The sequence below is a fragment of the Saccostrea echinata genome, unplaced genomic scaffold (assembly GCF_033153115.1).
Source record: "Saccostrea echinata isolate AGI-Se365-2 ecotype Australia unplaced genomic scaffold, CSIRO_AGI_Sech_v1 ptg000001l, whole genome shotgun sequence".
NCBI lineage: Eukaryota > Metazoa > Mollusca > Bivalvia > Ostreida > Ostreidae > Saccostrea > Saccostrea echinata.
Genome location: NW_026889750.1, coordinates 39327829 through 39348228, shown reverse-complemented (window position 1 = coordinate 39348228; position 20400 = coordinate 39327829). Strand labels below are relative to the sequence as shown.

General features: G+C 33.7%; 2 protein-coding genes across 3 annotated transcripts; one reads left to right on the top strand and one right to left on the bottom strand.

The window, feature by feature from the left end:
- Window positions 1-484: 484 nt before the first annotated feature.
- On the top strand, window positions 485-10491 carry LOC133191411 (ubiquitin thioesterase zranb1-B-like). 2 transcript variants are annotated; one of them, XM_061327176.1, is made up of 8 exons: window positions 485-571; window positions 2487-3711; window positions 3881-3952; window positions 4136-4331; window positions 4450-4568; window positions 4902-5027; window positions 5898-6127; window positions 6745-10491. In XM_061327176.1, exons 2-8 carry the CDS (start codon window positions 2514-2516, stop codon window positions 6973-6975), a joined length of 2172 nt encoding a protein of 723 aa, XP_061183160.1. In that variant the 5' UTR covers window positions 485-571; window positions 2487-2513; the 3' UTR covers window positions 6976-10491. The 2 variants fall into 2 exon arrangements, with proteins under 2 accessions (XP_061183160.1, XP_061183152.1); XM_061327168.1 differs by having other exon boundaries at window positions 496-571; window positions 2480-3711.
- A 4291-nt stretch (window positions 10492-14782) lies between these two features.
- LOC133191400 (mannosyl-oligosaccharide glucosidase-like) lies at window positions 14783-19090 on the bottom strand. Its single transcript, XM_061327157.1, has 2 exons — window positions 18421-19090; window positions 14783-17419 (listed from the first exon to the last, which is right to left on the bottom strand). The coding sequence occupies exons 1-2, from the start codon at window positions 19021-19023 to the stop codon at window positions 15530-15532; spliced, it is 2493 nt and encodes an 830-aa protein (XP_061183141.1). The 5' UTR covers window positions 19024-19090; the 3' UTR covers window positions 14783-15529.
- Window positions 19091-20400: the final 1310 nt, after the last annotated feature.

The window sequence follows — 20400 nt, the reverse complement described above, 5'->3', positions numbered from 1 at the left end:
TATTCAAACTTAATCTATGAAATATTTCATGGGACACGCTGAACAAACAAAAATCAACTAAAACATAAAGTATGAAATGTATTTTTCGGGATATGAAATAAATAGCATAAATTAGTAAAGGGAAATGAAATGAAATTAAATAAAATTTAGGGGTTTTTTTTGTTTGTTTGTTGTTTTTGCTTTGTTTTTTTTTTTTTTTTTTTGTTTTTTTTGAAAATTTGCAAACGAACATTCTATAAAAATATCTAAGGGGCGCTTTGACCAAAATCAGAAGGTGGGGGGGGGGCACATTGCTTGGGGACGGTTTCGAAATGATTTTTTTCTATAAAATTTATGAAGGGGCGCTTTGACCAAAATCAGGTGACGATTTGACCAAAATTATGGGGCGCTTTGACCGGGATGGTTTTCCTAGGGGGCGCTTTGACTGGATATCAATTATTCGTTTCTTCAACTACACAAGTATATTCGTAAATTTAGATGTGACGTCATCAATATACAGAAGAAAAATCTTTGTTTTGGTTTGGAGCTGACAATGTGATCTTAAAAAGAAACTTCTTTCCTGTCTTTCCTGGTAATGTTTATAAGAACAAGTATCTACGTAATCAGATATACTAGTCCATTTCTCAATATTTTACCTTTGTCTTAGACAATGACTTAATCAGTTGTTAATAGTTGTTGATCTCACATGATTCGTTACTTATTCATTTCACTACCTGCTTCTCTCAGCTCAAGGATTGATAATCAGAGAATCTAATCATTGTAATTTTTTCTCCGGAATCTTTATTTATGTTAAAGTACCTTTTTGTTATTGTTGTAACATTAAAAATTTAAAAAGGCTAAACTCGTTTACCTTTAGATCACCACAGATCGTAGTCTCCCTTATATTGTTAACATAAACCATCTACAGACTACATATAGATGTTAAATCTCATTTTCAAGTACAAACATATACAGTCGCATCTAGTTAGAATAATCTAACTGTGTCTCAGGACAACCCAAACCAAGTGCCCTGGGTCCGTAGGACAATATCATTTTAACAATAGAACGATCTATCTAAGTCACATCATATTAATGTATATGTGTAAGGGTTAGTATTCATATTCCACATTAATCTCAGCGAGATCCATAGAGAATAAAAATTTTAGTCTGGTATCTCTACGGATCTCAGACCAGTATCAAATAATCTCATTCGGGGTTTCGTGCCGGGACTTCGACCGCTGGTTTCGATTCATATGGGCTGAAATGAATTAGCTGTCCGCTTCAACTTTTTGCTTTGGACATCCTTTTAATTTCCTATCACCATAAAACTTTCGTTTCTTACCTCTGAAAGGTTTAAATCCATCAAAATGTAAAGTTGCTGATTTTTCATAGCAATAAGCTATTCGTTTAAACCTCCGATGCTGAAGAGTTCCAGCAATAGTCTGCTTCAAATACTTCGTACTATGGTTCATTTCTATAGGAAAAATTAGTAGTACGAATGAGATTATGTGATACTGGTCTGAGATCCGTAGAGATACCAGACCAAAATATTTATTCTTTACGGATCTCGCTGAGATTAATTCCACATCTCTCTACTGTGTATGGAAAGCCTTTATTTTATGAGAAACACTTGCCACCAGCACAAGATCTTATGTCTCTATTACTACAGCACACCACATCTATTCTCATATACTCTATCGGGGTTGACACTAAACTCATAAGGCATAATAACCGACAGCATCAGTGACTTTGAATTTCCTTTGTTGTCACCAACCCTGCAGTCTAATTATGCCTTAAAAGTTATGTGTCAACCCCTGAGAGAGTATGAGAATAGATATGGTGCACCAATTGCTTTGGATTTCCTACTGGCCTGTTAATTAAATTTAAAATAAGTTGTCCAGCAGCTTTTTGCTGCTAGCCAGGTCACAAAATGATGATTGAGGGGATGGGTAGGGTTCAAAGTCAAGGTGTTGTTCCCATCAAGTGTCCAGGGCACTTGGAAAATTGAGAGTATTGGGATGACATTAGATCAGCTACTTACAGGTTATGATGTATCCAGTATTATGGATGAGGATTTAAATGTTATTAATAAGATGCATGTGATATTGTGAAATAAATATTTTTTTCTAGCAAACCTTTTCAAAACTACTAATATAGTAAATTGAATAAAAGAGCAACTGCATTACATATGATATTTAGCTATTATAAGTCTCAAAGCAAATTTAAAATTCCATCAACATGTGCAACTGCAGCATAAATTTTGCAAGGGTAAGAAACTAAAGTTATCAATTATAATCTAAAAGAATAGAAGTTGTTTAAACCTATAAGATTCCTCCTCCAGCTGAATGTGTTTTGGAATGCATTTCTAGAAAAAAATATGAACAAAATGGACATTTTTACAGATATATAAATAAATGTAGAACTGGTAAAATTGTAATAGAATTAGACAGCATACAATTCAAATTTAACAATGTTTTTCAATTATAATTTATTTTGTCAGTATCCAGGAGTGTGCAAGGTGCAAGAGATCCAGAATGACTGAGTCGGACAAGTGGAAGTGCCAGTTTTGTACCTATCAGAATTTTCAAGTGGCTACAAAGTGTACAATATGCAATGTACGCAGACAGGATACACCGATCTCAGATTTTGAAAATGAGGAGCAGGACATCTACAAAATGGCAGCTTCCATGGGCCACAACAAAGAAAGCAGTACAGTGCCCTCAACTTCACCCCACATCAGTAGCAGTGATGCAGTTCATGGTACAAAATGGGCATGTTCAGCATGTACATATCTAAACTGGCCAAAGTCAAGTAAGTGCACTCAGTGTCTGCGACCAAGAAAAAATGTGTCACCTGGAAGTCAGTCACCTAAGCAGAGGAGCAAGACAAGAAATGAAACATCTGGAGCTCACTTAGGGGAGAGTTCCAGATCAGGAAGGACTACTCCAGCAAGAGAAGTAACACCTGGATCACCAAAGGCAGCAAAATGTTCATCCAATAATGATATTAATAAAACATATTCCAAATATGCAAAAATAAAATGGACCTGCAAAGCCTGCACATATGAAAACTGGCCCAAAACTTCAAAATGTGTGATGTGTGGGACAAGTAAAGGAAGAACTTCTCCAGAGATCATTACCTCACCTCCTTCTTTATCACCCACCGAAATCAATTCAAAACAGATGGGGCCTTCTTCCCCTACCATGGCATGTGGGGGTGGATCTCCTCAGAGTGACAATCAGTCTGTAGAATTACAAGACCCTTCTACTTCTGGTGCTGTAACATCTGATGATAACAAAGCTACAGAAAAAAGACTTAAACAGATAAGAAAGTGTATGAGAGAAAAAGATTGGTTGTGGTTGAACGCATGTGTTGGTGTTGTTATTGGAGATTTAGGAGCCATTGAATCATTTATTACGTCAGGTGGTGATCCTTCGCGGCAGCTAACCCAAGAAGAAGTTGCTTTGTTAAACAGACCAAGTGCATTTGAAGTAGGATACACACTTGTCCATCTTGCCATAAGATTCAAGAGAGACGACATGCTTGCTGTCCTCCTTACAAGTACTGAATCTAATGCTAAGGGACTTAAACGCCTGCCATCCCATGTTTGTCCTGATGTTGCAGCGGAAATTCGTCGGGAAATTTCTTCAATACTGAGACAGAGGAAGGGAGGAAAAGGGGAATTCCCTTGCCAGTTTTTCTCTGATTGTGTTACATTTGCTTTACCCTCAGGTATGTAAATACAACATTTTGAAAGATTAAATACAAATATACATATATGTTTTTTTTTTTTTTATTTGAATGGAAAATAGACTCCATAGCTTATTTTATTGGATTTTGATTCATTATTTCCTATGATACAATTAAATATATTGATGGTTTTGTGCGTGCCTTCTGACAGGTGTTATGGATTTACCACAGTCTGTACAGTCACAGGTGTTCAGTGAAATCCTAGATGAAGATGTACAAAAAGGTATTTACTCTGACCTAAAACACATAGATGTGAAGAAAAAATAATTTTATTGAAGATTGTTGGAAAATATTTTCCAATAAAATATTTCCATTATGCAGTATAAGTATCCTAAATAGCAAAGCACTTCATACTTTATGGAAACATTTCAATAAACAAAAAACAATAATTCTTCATTTGTTGTAGAACTAGAGGATGATTTAGTGATCAACTGGAGTTTGGAACTGACAGTAAGGTTAGGAAGTCGTCTGTATGCACTGTGGAATCGAACTGCAGGAGACTGCCTTCTGGATTCAGTACTACAGGCAACCTGGGGAGTGTTTGACTCGGAAAACACACTCAGACAAGCCCTCTCAGAGAGCATTAGTGATGGTGCTATGATGTAAGAATTAGATGTAATATGAAAAAGGTTTACTAGGGTGCAACTAGGTGGGATAATCTGTCAGGAAAATGAATACAGGAAGTAAAATCATCCATTTTCTTTTGTTTTTATTTTGTAGGTTCTACCCTAGATGGAAAGAATATGAATCGATGCATGCTGAGAGCTTGCAGTTTTCTCTGGATGAGGCACAGTGGCAGAATGATTGGGCAGAACTCTTAAATTTAGCAAGTCAACCTGGTGAGTTCAGCACAGAAAAAAAAAATAACAAACATTTAAAATGTTCGCTATAAAAGATGTAGGTTTAGTTATTTTTAACCTCTATGAGACACAAAATCAGTTCACTAGATTTATAAATTTGTAAAATCAGAGTTCATTATAACCATTTAATTCTACCGGTAATCGTAAAAAATTTTGCTAGGGATCCCCCAAAATTTCACTATATCCATAAATTTTCTATATTCATGTTCATACTAAATGAGTTTTACTGTACTTGTAAATATATGTAAATTTAAAAATAAGAATATAAATTATTTAACCTGAATATTCATCGAATTTTTAATCTATTTACAGGTGCTTCTTTAGAACAGACTCATATATTTGCATTAGCCCATATTCTTCGTAGACCTATCATTGTGTATGGAGTGAAGTATGTTAAAAGTTTCAGGGGAGAATCATTAGGATTAGCAAGATTTCAAGGTGATTCAAACAATCACAGTATCATTTACCACAATGTAATGTAAAATAATATAGACTTGATACTAGTATGGTTTGATAACACAATATGAATATATTAAGGTATTCAATGTATTTTGAACAATTTTGATTCATTTAAACTATTTAAAAATGCATTGCTAGATAATGATGAAAGTGAAATGAACCAATTTCACATGACAGATAACATGCAAGAAGCCAGTCATTTTTCACCTTAAAAGATTTTGATGAGTTATCTGCCCTTGATGAAAAGAAGAAAATTTTAATTTTTTCAAAATATCTATGGTGAATGATTCATTTTATTTCATATTATAAAAAAGAGAGAGTTTATGCATATATTCACCAATTGTAAGGAATTCAAATTACTTTTTACAATATCTTAATAACACATGCGCTGCCCATAGACTTCAATGTTAACTTCAAGATATAAAATTAATTGTACAAAAATCAAAATTTGGTAAAAAATTGGTGGAGTATTTTTATTTGATAACACCTTCAAAATACTACCATGAATTAAAAATTGGACCATTCATGTATTAGGTACAATAAATGGTCGTTATACATTGAATACCTTAATTATATATATACATGTATGTACATAAGTGGATTTGAAAACCACTTATAAAAAACATATATACATGTATTTTGTTAAATTTACTAAGAAGGTAGTATTTTAATTGTCTAAATCTAACTAAAAGCAGTTTTCAACTTTATTACCTGCCATGATTATGATAAATGTGCTAATATTCATTAGCAAGTGTTTTTTTTTCCCATTTCAAGGTAATGCTACATTTATATTACTACCAAGCAAACAGTATTTTTCATATTTATGGTATCAATTGTGCAATTATATAGGTGTTTATTTACCATTACTCTGGGAGAATGGATTTTGTTGGAAGACACCAATAGCATTAGGTTATACAAGGGGGCATTTCTCTGCCCTTGTGACTATGGAAATGGACACAGATGGCATCCCAGGGGCTGGGGCTCATATTGAGCCCAATGATGATGATGAAGTTGCCTATTTACCACTGGTTGATTACGAAGGAAAGCTCCTACCAGTGCCCTTTTTAATGGGCTCAGAGGTTGTAAACTAATGCTATCATTTAAACAATAAAACGATTTCTATGTTAATATGGGAATTAAGGGTTGCAACCAGGTTGCAGAAAAAAAATACTTAACCCACGTAAGAGAATAATTTTTTTTTCTGCAATGGTTGCAAACATTAATCCCCATGTTAACAAAGAAAGGAAGACATTTTATTTTTACAGTATATTTGTATATCTGTATCAATTATTCATATAAAGTTGGTGACAGTACATAAGATATTGTATAATTGATCTGTACATTAATTTGATGGAAGAGCCCACTTCTCAAGAAATCTTTCAATCAGATGGCTTAAAAAAAGCATTTTGAATTAATTTAAGGTTAATTGATTGATGGAATCAATTTTCTTAGGAAATAAAGGAGAAAAATATTCAGTGTATGTAAATATCAAAGGTCTAACAAATATTCAAATAACATAATTTTTCTATTTAGCAATGGTTAAACCTTAATTATCATGGCCTTATATACATGTATTGGAAAAAATAGGATTTTATATTTGATCGGTTTATCTCGGGCTACAATTCTAAACTCACCCATAACTTAACTGTAAGTATATTAGAAAATTTAGTCTATTATAATCTGAAATTCATTTCAGGTTGGACGTGAAGAGAGTATTTTACATGAGTGGCTGGACTGTGTTGTTACTAAGGGTGGCTGTTTGGTGGCACTGCAGAAGGTGGGGAAGCGGCCCCTAATGATCAAACAGATGGTTGATGAATGGCTGGACCATTACAGACAGCTACCACATGTCACCTTAACAACAAATAAACAAACAACTCTGGCTGCTCAAACATTCTCAAGTGATGGAGAGAGTGATCAGGAATAAGACAGAGTACTTTTACCTTTCTGTTTGTGATTAATTGATAATACCTCTGATTGAGTGCTTTTTAGCTCACCTGAGCCGAAGGCTCAAGTGAGCTTTTCTGATCAAAATTTGTCCGTTGTCTGTCGGCGTCGGCGTCGTTGTAAACTTTTCACATTTTCATCTTCTTCTCCAGAACTACAGGGCCAATTTCAACCAAACTTGCCACAAAGTATTCTTAGGTGAAGGGGATTCAAGTTTGTTCAAATGAAGGGCCACGCCCTCTTTCAAGGGGAGATAATAAAGAATTAGTGAAAAATTAATAGCATCTTTTAAAAATCTTCTTCTCAAGAACCACAGGGCGATGAAAGATGAAACTCATGTGGAAGCATCCTCAGGTAGTGTAGATTCAAGTTTGTTCAAATCATGACCCCCGGGGGTAGGGCGGGGCTAAAATGGAGGATCAAAATTTTACATAGAAATATATAGGAAAAATCTTTAGAAATCTTCTTCTCAAGAACAGCAAAGCCATTATGAGTCATTTCTATATGGAAGCATCTTCAGATAGTGTAAATTCAAGTTTGTTCAAATCATGACCCCCGGAGACTGGGCGGGGCCACAATGGAGGATCAAAGTTTTACATAGAAATATATAGCAAAAACCTTTAAAAATCTTCTTCTCAGGAACAGCAAAGCCATGATTGATCATATTTACATGGAAGCATCCTCAGGTAGTGTACATTCAAGTTTGTTCAAATCATGACCCCCGAGGGTCGGGTGGGGCCACAATGGGCGATCAAATTTTAACATAGGAATATATAGGAAAAATCTTTAAAAATCTTCTTTTCAAGAACAGCAAAGCCATGATTGGTCATATTTACATGGAAGCATCCTCAGATAGTGTACATTCAAGTTTGTTCAAATCATGACCCCCGGGGGTCGGGTGGGGCCACAATGGGTGATCAAAGTTTTACATAGGAAAACATAGTAAAAATCTTTAAAAAAAACTATTTCTTAAGAACAGCAAAGCCATGATTGGTCATATTTATATGGAAGCATTCTTAGATTAGTATAGAATCAAGTTTGTTTAAACATGACCCCTGGGGGTCGGGTGTGGCCACAATGGGTGATCAAAGTTTTACATAGGAATACGTAGGAAAAATCTTTAAAAATTTTCTACTCAAAAACAGCAAAGCCATGATTGGTCATATTTAAATGGAAGCATCCTCAGGTAATGTAGATTCAAATTTGTTCATTTCCCCCCCCCCCCCCCCCACTTTTGTATTTAAATTTTTCAACCTTTCAAGACTAAACTGATTCCTGCTTTTTCCTAGCTATAGTGCTCAGGTGAGCGATGTGGCCCCTGGGCCTCTTGTTTTTTTCTTTTAGAAAAAAATAGTGTCCATTTAGTTTGCTTTAGTAGGAAGCAAATTCACCATAACTCTGGTTGTTTCTTTTTTATTCAGAAAACTTGATTAGATATTTTTGTTGTTGAAGTTTTAATGTTATATTTTATGTGAACATGGTATGTTTTGATTGCTAGTACAATATCCTTTGTGTAATAAATAATAAGTTTATTTCATTGATAATGTTCTTTCGTATTTTAATTAATATACTGAAGTGGTCTTGAATTTGAACTTTAAAGTGTCTACTTTGTACAATTGTGTGTAAAGAAGTAAGGGGAAAAAAGGAAAGTGCTTTATTGGTTGATAGTGCAGTGCTTGGTAACAACAGTGTTTGTCTTTTGTATAGATATATTCCGTTTTTGTGGTCAAATATGATATGTCTTTCAACAGTGCCAGCATTGTGTGCTAGAACAGCATTGTGGGAGATTATGTGTTTAATAAGTCAATCAGTATTATGTTGGGTGTTTGAAATGGGGAGTTTTATTCAGCTGTAATATTATAGACATCAGTTAAATTCTACAAGAAATACTTCCAATTTATTTGTTTAGTGTGAGATCTTTTTTCTCTAAAGTCCTGCATTTGTTTGCATCCATAGGTTAAAATAGATCTCCCCCTGCACTGTTCATCACTGACATCATTACTGATAGAAAGGAAAAGTTCATTAAATGAAGCATTTTGAACTGAATATTTCCTGGTCTTCTCCTAAAATGATATTCATAAAAATGGCTTTAATGTTAATGTGTACTACTGTATACAGGGAAATTTTCGCCCCCATTTTATTTTCGCCCCTTTCATCCTACTTATAGGTGGACGAATTTATAATGGGGCGAATTCAAAAAACACAGTGTAATTTCTTAAACAGAATTGTGACTGGGAGAATTTAAAATGGGGCAAATTTGTTTGCAAGTGTGAAAGGGTGAAAATAACACGGGGCGAAAATAACCCTGTATACAGTATTTTGTCACGTGTGTTTGTGTGTGTGTGTCAAATATTAATGGGGTTTTCAAAGGTATGTACTGTATGTAGTGAACCATAATTGTTACTTAATTCAGATATATAAATCATTCCCTCAGTGTTTGTTATATGATTAGTGCTTATCAGATTTATAGATGTGTTACTGAAATGAATACTTGTTTATATTAAGATGATGTTTATCAGATATGTTACACTGTGAATGCCATTTTTGTCCAAAGAAATTCTAAAATGGAAATACCTCATTTTAAAATCTCTCATTTTTGAAGTCTATGATTGATATTATATATTTTACTTCTGTAGCATTACAGAGCTCTTATATCTCCACATTTGCAATGGGCAAACACAGAGAAAAAACATTTCCTGCATAGATTGCATAGAGAAATTGGAAGTAAATGATGCATATCTTTTTCATAATGTTTGTCTGTTTTGCTATGTACTCTCAGATTATTTTTAAAACATTATTTGCTTTATTGTTAGTCTGCTACAGGTATTATGTGGAATAAATATAATTTTTGCTGAAGTACCTTTGTAGTGTATAAAGCAAAACCTGATATACAGTGTACTTCCATGGTAACCTATATTGCTTTTTGCAATACCAAATTTAATTACATGTGCATGTATTTAAATTAGAATTTTAAAATGTTGTAGTATTCAGTGTAAAGATAAAAAAAAAAGTATAAGCAGGTTTTCAATGTAATCATGTCTGCCCTAAGTAAGATTACTGTTAATTCTAATCGAAGTGAAAAAAAATTCAGGTTTAATAAGTGCAAGATTGTTTCTGTGGTTGAAGAATTGTGTCTTTTTGATGTTATGTGTAACTTTATATGGGCATCACAAATTAATTACATCCAAACTTCAGGTGTACTCATAAGAGAAGTTAGTTTATATTGATTTGTTTCCTAAAAATCTTAAAATGTCACACATAGAAATGATCATTAGTGAAATTTAGTGTTTACAATATTGAGTGTGTTTAAAGTCTTGATAATCTTCATTTGTCTGAACCTGTCCCACTGCAGTTTTTTTTCTGTCAGTAATAATGTCCATCAGTATCCATATAATTCTTTTTCTTCCTATAAATTAATTTTTTGATTGAAAACATAATTCATTTGTGTGCAATATTTGCAGTTTTTTTTCTTTTACATTAAAAGAGAAGAAAAATACTTTGTGTTTGTTATACTGTTTTACACAGCTCAAATTGGGGTTTCCTGTTGCAAGAAATGAAGTACATAGATTAATTACAAAATATGAAAGTAATAGATGAAAAAGATATCCTTTAATTATTGATAGAAGTAGTAGGCCAATCCTAGAATGAACTTATAATGGTAGAATATTGTAATGATACTATCCCAATAAAAAAGAAGCCCATGGACCATATCACTCACCTGTGTTTTTCCTGACCCAGAAGATCTATTAAAGATTTTTTTTTCTCTTTAGACATGAAATATTTTGACCCCATATTGTGGCCCCATCCCAGCTTATAGAAAGTTGAACTTGCACAACATGGAGATGCTTTAATATCACTATAAGTAATAAGTCATTACTGTTCTTGAGAATATATTGTAAGGATTTGTTTTCCCTGTATACATGCATTATTAGTATGTTTGTTTTGGGATTTTAGCCCCAGCATAAACCTTTGTTCAATACATAATTTAGAAAAATTTCCTATACATTATCCATATGTATCATCCACTGTGGGATGTGGAGACTGGTCCTTCGGATGAGACCGTGTAAACCGAGGTTCCATGTTGCAGTAGGTGCTAGCATGAAAAAGATCCCTCACTGCTCAATGGCCCTGATTGCCAAGTATAGGTCAAAATTTGCAGCTCTCCACCGGCAAGTTGTGGCGTCTCCATAAGAGTGAAAAATTCTCAAGAGGGATGTTAAACAATAAACAAACATATGCATCATTGTTTAAATGTTGTAGTTTTAAAACTGAAATGCTCCACTACTGTTATACAGTAAAACTTCTTTAGTACAAACACAGACATAGCTAAATCACAGACATATAGCAGTTTTTTTTAGCTCACCTGAGCCGAAGGCTCAAATGAGCTTTTCTGATCACATTTTGTCCGGCGTCCGTCTGTCTGTAAACTTTTCACATTTTTGATTTCTCAAGAACCACTGGGTCAAATTCAACCAAACTTGCCACAAAGCATCCTTGGGTGAAGGGGATTCAAGTTTGTTCAAATGAAGGGCCACACCCTATTTCAAGGGGAGATTATTAGGAATTAGTGAAAAAATAATTGCATCATTTAAAATTCTTCTTCTCAAGAACCACTGGGCCAGGAAAGATGAAACTTATGTGGAAACATCCTCAGGTAGTGTAGATTCAAGTCTCTTCAAATCATGACCCCTGGGGGTAGGGTGGGGCCACAATGGGTGATCAAAGTTTACAGAGGAATATATAGGAAAAAATCTTCTTCTTAAGAACAGAAAAGCCATTAGTCAAATTGATATGGAGGCATACTTGGGTAGTGTAGAACGAAATTTGTTCAAATGAATGCCCCCGGGGATAGGGTGGGGTCACAATGGGGGATCAAATTTTTACAAATGAATACATGGGAAAAAATCTTCTGCTCAAGAACAGCAAAGCCATTTGTTATATTGACATGAAAGCATCATCAGGTAGTTTAAAATTCAACACCCCCCTCCCCGTAAACTTTTCAATACTGAACTGATTTTTGCTTTTTTTCCTAGCCAATGTGCTCAGGTGAGCAATGTGGCCCATGGGCCTCTTGTTTTAATCCCAGGTGAAATTCCTAAGGAAAGTATTACGGTTATAACAAACTCTGATAATGAATTTTCGATGTTTTTAAAGTTCAAAATGAACTGACATTATTTTTCATGACTATTTAGATTTGAAATTCATTAGAAATCTTTAGTAACCCAAGGAAAATTTTGTATTTAATACCATATTTAGAAGTCATACTTGAAGGTAAAGATGCATAGTGTGAATTTGATATGCTATAAATGTATTATATTTAGCATGTACGATATTTAGCGGAAATTTAATTTTGAACAAGTTAGCGTAAATTTGATTTTAGCATATTTGTGAATGATCTTACTTATGTGTAAATGTGGAAGACATTTAGCATTGTACTTGAATTAGCAGAGGTTGCTTTCCGCCAAATACGCTAATTAAAAAAAAAGAGTACACAGCCAAATGTAATACGTTTACAGTATATACTTTAATAAACTCGTTATACGGATATAGAGAATTACAGATATAGTGAAGTATATATTCACAGGTCCCAAGGACTCTGCTATAACCGAGTTTTACTTTACATCCAAATTTAGGATAGACTGATCATTTTCATTGGACAAAAGAATTAGATCGCTATTCCATTGGTTCAATGTGTGTCATTTATTCATGATCATAATAAGTGAATCTTACTCAGGTTGATGGAAATAGAATGGACAGAAAATATGTGAATCTTGACATGTGACAGAAAAAAGTCTTAAATTTAGAATATAGGTCACTGTGACCTACTTTACAATGCACACCTTCTGAGGGCATAAAATTACTGGTAATCATATCAACTGAGAAAGTTTGATGGTCTTGGGTTTCACTATGTCCAAGTTAAGCATATAAAAGATGTTAACTCAAAAGCTGCAAAATTAAAAAAGTATAGGTCTTTAGATACATCAGCTGAAAAATTGATGATACCGGTCCATAAGTTTTTAAAACTAAAAAGATCTGATCAATGAATTGTGATGTCATATGACACATTGTTTGTGTCATGGCATCATAGCTTCAACTGCACGGATGTGCCTAAATTTGTTGAAAATAGCTGTGTAAAAAATTGTTGCAGGATAAACAAAATACATGCATTGATATAACAGTCTTGAAATATAAGCAATATTTGGGCTCGGGATAAAAATACGATAGAGAAGTTTTGCAGTTTGCAAACCTCGCCTCCATCATGTTTCCTTACCCTTATTGCTTATGCATGTATTTCAAGTCAGTAACCATGTATTTTAAATAAATCGGTTTTTGATTTTGAGCCATGGTTACTCTACATAATTTTTTAATTTTTGCTTTAAAGCCAACTCCTCCTACAGTTTTGGACTGATTTCAAAATACTTTTTTTCACTATATTGGAATTTGACAAAAGGTGTTGTATGTTATTAAAAATAGAAAATCATTCTGTGAAAATCTTTAAAAACACTCTCCTCCTACAGTTTTTTGGTTCGAATTAGTACACGAGTACACTTAAAATACTGACTTTTTAAAATTTTGACTAAAACAGAAATTGCTGTGAATGCCATTCTTTCAAAACGCTACTCCTGCTATATAATATTGTTCTAAATGAAATAGAACTTAGTACACAAGTAAATTACAATAAGATACATAATTCTGTGCAACAGATTTTAATTTCAACAAAAGTTGATGTCATGGTTATTTAAAATAGAAATGTCAGTGAAATTCTTTTGAATGCTACTTTAACATTTTGTGTTTTGATTTCAATAAAATCTTGAACACAGGTACACTACACCATGGTACACAATGCCTTATATCAGATTTTTAATTTTCAAAAATCAACAAAATTGCAATGGTAAGGCCTAGATAAATAAATTGTGTGTTTCCGGTTCACCAACTAACCCTAAAATATATGAGCCGGCCCTAAAAAATTTATCCGCAGATATCTTTCCAGGAGCAAACTATTCCAGTTTCACTATTAGAAATCCTAATTTCGATCACTTCAAATGCATATCCTATACACAGTAATCAGAAATGTTTTGACAGCGATTTCCCCAAGGAAAAATGGTAGTGCGCTTGCCAATAAAATATTAAAATAAAATAAAATGTTTTCCCTACCTACCTACCCTATTTTTTCTCAGGTTGGAATAGGAAACACAGTATTTATTTATCTTGGCCTAAGTAAAAATAGAAAATTGTGTGCAATTCTGTCAAAAGAAAGCAGGTTCAGATGTTTTTTTTTTTTATCTTTATTGTATGTACCCTAGTGGAGCTTAATTAAAGACTCATCATAGATTTCAGGTTTAAAATAAACTTAATTTTTATGAAAAAGGAAATGCATTTTCTACTTGTGAGTGGACTTGGATCTTTCATACCTTTTTTTTCAACTTTGGTAACCTGGGATGGGGGTTTGGTCTAAATGATTCATTTTTTTCTTAGAGGCGAACAGGGACCATGAGTTTGTTTTTATCTTTCAAAATCCTAAATTTCTTTTCCAGAATCACTATATATTTAACCAAATAAGACACAAATCATTCATAAGCAATGTGGAATTATCATTACAAGTATTTAAATCTCTTCATTATCATACAGAACCCATTTTCTTGGGAGAAGATTTAAAATCTTAAAGTGTAAATATATTCAACAGCAATCCTAATTGGAAAACTTCACCCACCGTACCACAAGTATACATGCATTGGTTGTTGTGTGAGAGGAATATTTGCTTTTTTTAAAATTTTCTTGGAGTGATAAAAGTTTCGTAACTTCAGATTTATTTAAATCAGGGCTCCAGTAAAGTAATGTAGGGCTAAAATAATATCAAAAAGTTGCCAAGTACAATGTAACAAAAAAGGTGATGTGCTATAACCTAGAAGTCTTTTTATTCTAAAAATATCTCTTTTGTAGAAATAACATCAAATTTCTAAAAATTGAGCAACTTTTTCATTTCATCTGCATTTACACAATGGACTTTCAGTTGACAAATGAATGATTACTGCTATACATGTATGTACCTGTAAATAATCTATGAAATGAAATAATTTATGATTTAAAACAAATTAACAGATTTAAATGGCATGCCAATTACACATTACATAATTATTTAACCCACAGTCTTCACTATAACAAATACAACTCACTATCTCTGAAAGTTGCCGGCATTCTTTCAATCAACATGCATCAAATAATGCTTATAAAAATTATGGGTACAAAACATGAGTGGTCAAAGATGAAAACTGGTTTACAGAGGTAGCAGATTTAAAAACCAAGTTAACCAACATATAGCTTCTCATAATTAGAGAAGTCATATCATTCACAAATATTTGCTTTCAATTGCAATATGCTTAAAATTAAGTATTTGATCCTATGTCATACCATCACTTCACTGTGTAGTGAGTGTATGAGGGGATATCAAATCTAATTTAATAAGATTGCTTTCAACTGAGACATTATTTAAAAAAAAAATCTTTGAACACATTGATTAAAATAAATTTGAATGACTAATATTTTTCTGCCATTATTAGTACAACCAGAGCTGACCATCCTGTAAATGGATGACTTCCTTTACCCTCACCTGTTTTATCATTATACTGTTCATAAATGTAGCCTGTCCTATAATATTCTTTTATTATATTATTGACTATATTTGCACGCAAATCCTTATATATTCCCTGTGCTAACTGTTGATATGGACCAGGAGTGTTCGAATAGTGATGCAAAGCACTTAGAGTAAGGTAGTTCATATTGATCCAGATAGCCCCTCTCCAATATGGAGGGTCATGTTCTGTGTTTCTTTTTTGATATTGAGGAGCATTCCTAGCTAGAGATCGAAGTCCATAATTAGTCCACAGCAATTCTGTATTAGTGAGATCACTCAAAATTTTATAAAGTTTTAAAGAGCTTGGCTCTACTATTCTTAACATTAGCGGAAATAGAGAAACATATCCAAAAGACTCAACAAACTGCATCTGGGGAGGTGTCTTCACCTCCCTGATCTTCTCTTGATTGAAGGGTTGTCCTGGCTGTAAATTTTTTGGTGGTTTTGGTTTCACTAGAAGAACTCGATCTGAATGGAGTCCATAATCACAGTAACGTTCTTTTTTTGGTGACCAGTGCAGTTTGTCCAGGAGACCATTATCAGTCAGAACCTTGTGTGTAGCCTCATATTCCTTCCCATTCTCTCCAAGCTCCTTTGCAATGTCGGCAAGAATTCCTGAAGCCAAAGCCATCCAGCACCTTAGATCTACATGTCTTTCCTTTGTGTTAGGGTGAGATGCTCGAGGATAGTCATCCAAGCCAGATGTTAGAGTTTTAGGATTTAATTCTTTATTTGTCTTATCATCTCTCCCTCTCCAGTAGTAAGTCAAAGGCTCACTTCCTACTTGTGTTGTGTTAAACCAACTAAACCACTTTTGCAATCTAGGAAACACTGTTTTCAAGAACTGTTTGTCCAGTGGATCATGGCTGGTTATCATGTCTTTGATTAAACGTTGAAGTGGTAAAAATAAAGTCGGTGGATTGGCATTCTCATTTCTCTGAACTACAAACTCATCTGGAACTCTGGCTCTGGCCTCTACACCAAGAATCTGCTCTCTTGGAATCCATCCTTCAACATTAAGTAAATCCAACCAGTGAGCAATAATATCTTTTGCTATATTAGGATCCCACTGACTTATAAGAAGATTGTGGAAACCCTCATCCCACAAAAATCCTCTTGGAAAGAAGGATCTGGAAGGTACTGCTGTGTATAGAGGAGCAGGCCAATAAGAAACAGGCTCTTTGTTGTACTTTGATTGGACTATGGAAGAGCCATAAAAATATCCAATGCTGCCTATCATATTGCTCAGTGCAGCTTTTGCAAAAGCAATTTCATGTTCATTGTATCTTTTATTTTCCAAATTGAAAACTTCAGAGAATCTATTGTCAAAACTTTTTGAGAATTTTTCAAGTTTGTGTGTGTACAATTCACCTTGGAGGGAATCATGGCGATCATAATTGCTCCCTGATTCAAACACAACCTCCATTTCTAATGGTAATTGTGCTGTAACCTGGTGGACCATAAAATTTGGACTTGGGCTATCCCTTGGAAGTAGACGCCCTGCTAAAGTAAGGTACGGAACTGTTCTTCCTTTATCAAAGCTATCAGTCCTCAGAGAATTTTGTAATAAATCTTTAAGCTTGTCAAGCCTAGACGCATATGAGATAAGATGGTTGTATTTAACTCCTACACCTTTCCTGGCTTTTGGGAATGACAACTTAAAGTTGCCAAGCTCAAGAGATTGTCCGCTGACTACCTCCATCCTGTTCCTCGCTATGTTCGAATTCAGTGTGCCTTGTCCATCTAAGGCAATATAAAACATGAGAGATACTAAAACAGGTCTGTTGACATCCTGAAAAATAGAAAATAAATAATTAAAACTGAAATGGAAAACTTTAGAAATATCTATCAAAAGTAATTAAAATAAGTGACAGCTAATGATCATTCTAGGACATACATTTTGAAATAAAAATGTATGCAAAATACATGTTTTAATATCATTTTTTTGTCAAAGCAAACATTGATCATTAATTATAACACTAATGCATCCATTTACTAGTGTACATGTACATGCAAGGTCAAAGTTTCCATAACACTACCCTCTCCTTAGCCTTCCATTTTCAAGGCAATTGGAAAGAACATGTTATGTCAAATTTATTAAATGTGTGCCATAAACATGTAAGTAAGGATAAGTAAGAGTTAAAATGTTCACACCTTGACAAACTCTCATCATAGAATCCTTGGCTAATGCAAACAGTGCAATGACTTTTTGAAGGGTGACAATTTCAGCTTTTACCCTCAGGTACACATTATGTTTAATTATTATACCATACTGAATGTCAAATATATAAACAGTATATAACATACATGTATTCATGTTTGATTAACATTTATTCCACTGCATTTGACCAACACTGCATTGTGAAATGAAGTAAAATGCCATTTATTTTGATGTATTAATATAACCTATACTGTTTGGTATCCACATAAATTTTGTGAGACAATTTTCATGTTATCTGTCATCCAGTAATATCATCTCTTGCTATATTTTATCATTCTGATGGCATATTTTGCTAAAGTAAAGGCTAGGAGCATTTTTTTTTTTTTGGTTAATGATATTTTCCTAGTTAATACTTTACATGAAAGGACAATATAAACATCTGACTCCAGGGCCATAACACTTTGAGGAACTCATTTTGGATCCATATCTCTCTTTTCACATGAAAAAGTATTTTGGTTAATGCAAAAGTGAGATCCTCAAAGTTTTATGCCTCTGGAGCCAGAATATGTAAGTTATGGAAGATACTTATCATATCAGATAGTATGTGTTGCCTGATTAGTATTACATCTTACTTTGGGAATTGCTGAAATACGAGCTGTCCAGTCCCCACCATGTTCTCCTCCTGGCTGTTTGACAAAAGATGTTGTTACATTGAAATGTTTCTCTACTACATCTTGGATACCAAAATTTGTCCCATCATGTTTGAGCCATCCATACTGTGGCAATCTGTCATCCTGACTACACCAATGCCGAATCTCCAAACTTCCTGACTGCTCTAACCACATCAATCCTACCACAGGGGATGTTGGAGAACGTGTTTTAAGGCCAAAATATAGATTCGATCGATAGGTTCCCCAAAACTTTTCAGGGTTAACCATAGAAGTTGACACATTCTGTGAAATCATTTTTGGTACATTGAGTGGGGTAACAACTAGCTCCTGTAGGTACATTTGGTAGCGCATGTAAACAGTTGCACCTGATATTACCAATACGAATACAATAGTCCAAATTATCATTTTATTATTCTGTGATTGATCATTTTTATTCTTTCTACCAAGGTTAGGTTTTGTCCCTGTTTTATTTTGCTTTTCAAGATCGTCATTGCTTTCCGATTGTTTTTGTTTCCTCTGGCGTGTCTGCGGTGGTTGATGCCGTCCCCCTTTATTTTTGCCCATTTTAACAAACAGTCAACGTCCCAGGCTTCCTACTAAAATGGTTATTGGACCACTCTCATGATACCGATAATTGTGTCAAAAAACGTGTACAAGAACACTCGATGTCAATCAGGACCTTCTTGTTACAGTAAAAGTACAGTACCTTATAAGCGTTTTTCTCACCAGTCACAGAGTGTAAAAGTTAAATTGGTAAATCCGGAATTGAAAATTTAAAGCAAACTCCATACAGTGTCAATTCTCCGGGACTACTTTCCCTACGAATAATATGGAGTTGTAGCGTAACGTAATACTGAGCTGTCTGGAGCTTGAATTAAAAGCAAACAAATAAAATAAAAAACCAATCTAGACCATATCACAGGATTCAGCAAAGCATTAATATTATATTAAATATTATATGAATATTGCAGTTGAGGATTACACTGAAAATTTTCACCCCAAGAAAACTGTTGTCAACCAAGTTGCAGCTGAGGTTGACAATTAAACCATTGTCAACTAATTAGGTTTGTTCCCGTTTTGCACACATTTGAATTTCAGGTATTGAAAAAATGTGTGCAAAACGGGAATTTGTCCAGGTAAGATAATTACTTAATTGATATAGTCTATATCATAGTTGTGAATTTGGAGAAAAAGAAATCTACGACAAGAATGCGAAGAAAAATGATTAATTTTGCATTATTTTTTTTTTCTATTTTGATTTAATTCTGTAATTTCAATTTAAGAAAAAAACTATTTCAAAACATAAAAAAATATTATAAATACTAATCAAAACTATAAGTACAATGTACATTCATATGATACTAACTGGGCAAGTTAATTTTTTTTTTTATTAAGATTGAATTCATTAACTCATTCATATTTTCTTCAAGAAATAAAAAAAAAGAGGGGGGACTGCCTGACGACATTTGTCTGATTTATCCATTTCAGTTAGATTGGACAACTTAAATTTTCAAACTTTATTCCTTTAAATATAGACTATGATGCATTGGTGAATACAGGTAATTCCAGGTAAATCCCAGACGGAGATCAGACTATAATTGCTATCAAAACATATTTCACACCTATTGTTCTATACCTAATTATCAAATGTGTGCAAAACGGGAACACACCACTAATGAGGTTGACAATGGCTTTCTAGGGGTGAAAATTTTCAATGAAACCTTCAACTATATGCATTATTTAGTATTTTATACAGAATGTTTTAAACAAAGAAAGATGAAGCCCATGTGCATAAATTCTGCGCAGTCAAGATTTTTTCATCAAGGAGCTTGTCTTCCGGATTGTTTATTAAAATTTGAATCTACTTTAAAACACTTGAAAAGTTTTCATAGTAAAGATTCTGAAAAATTCACACAAGAAAAACCATGTTTTAAAAAAAAG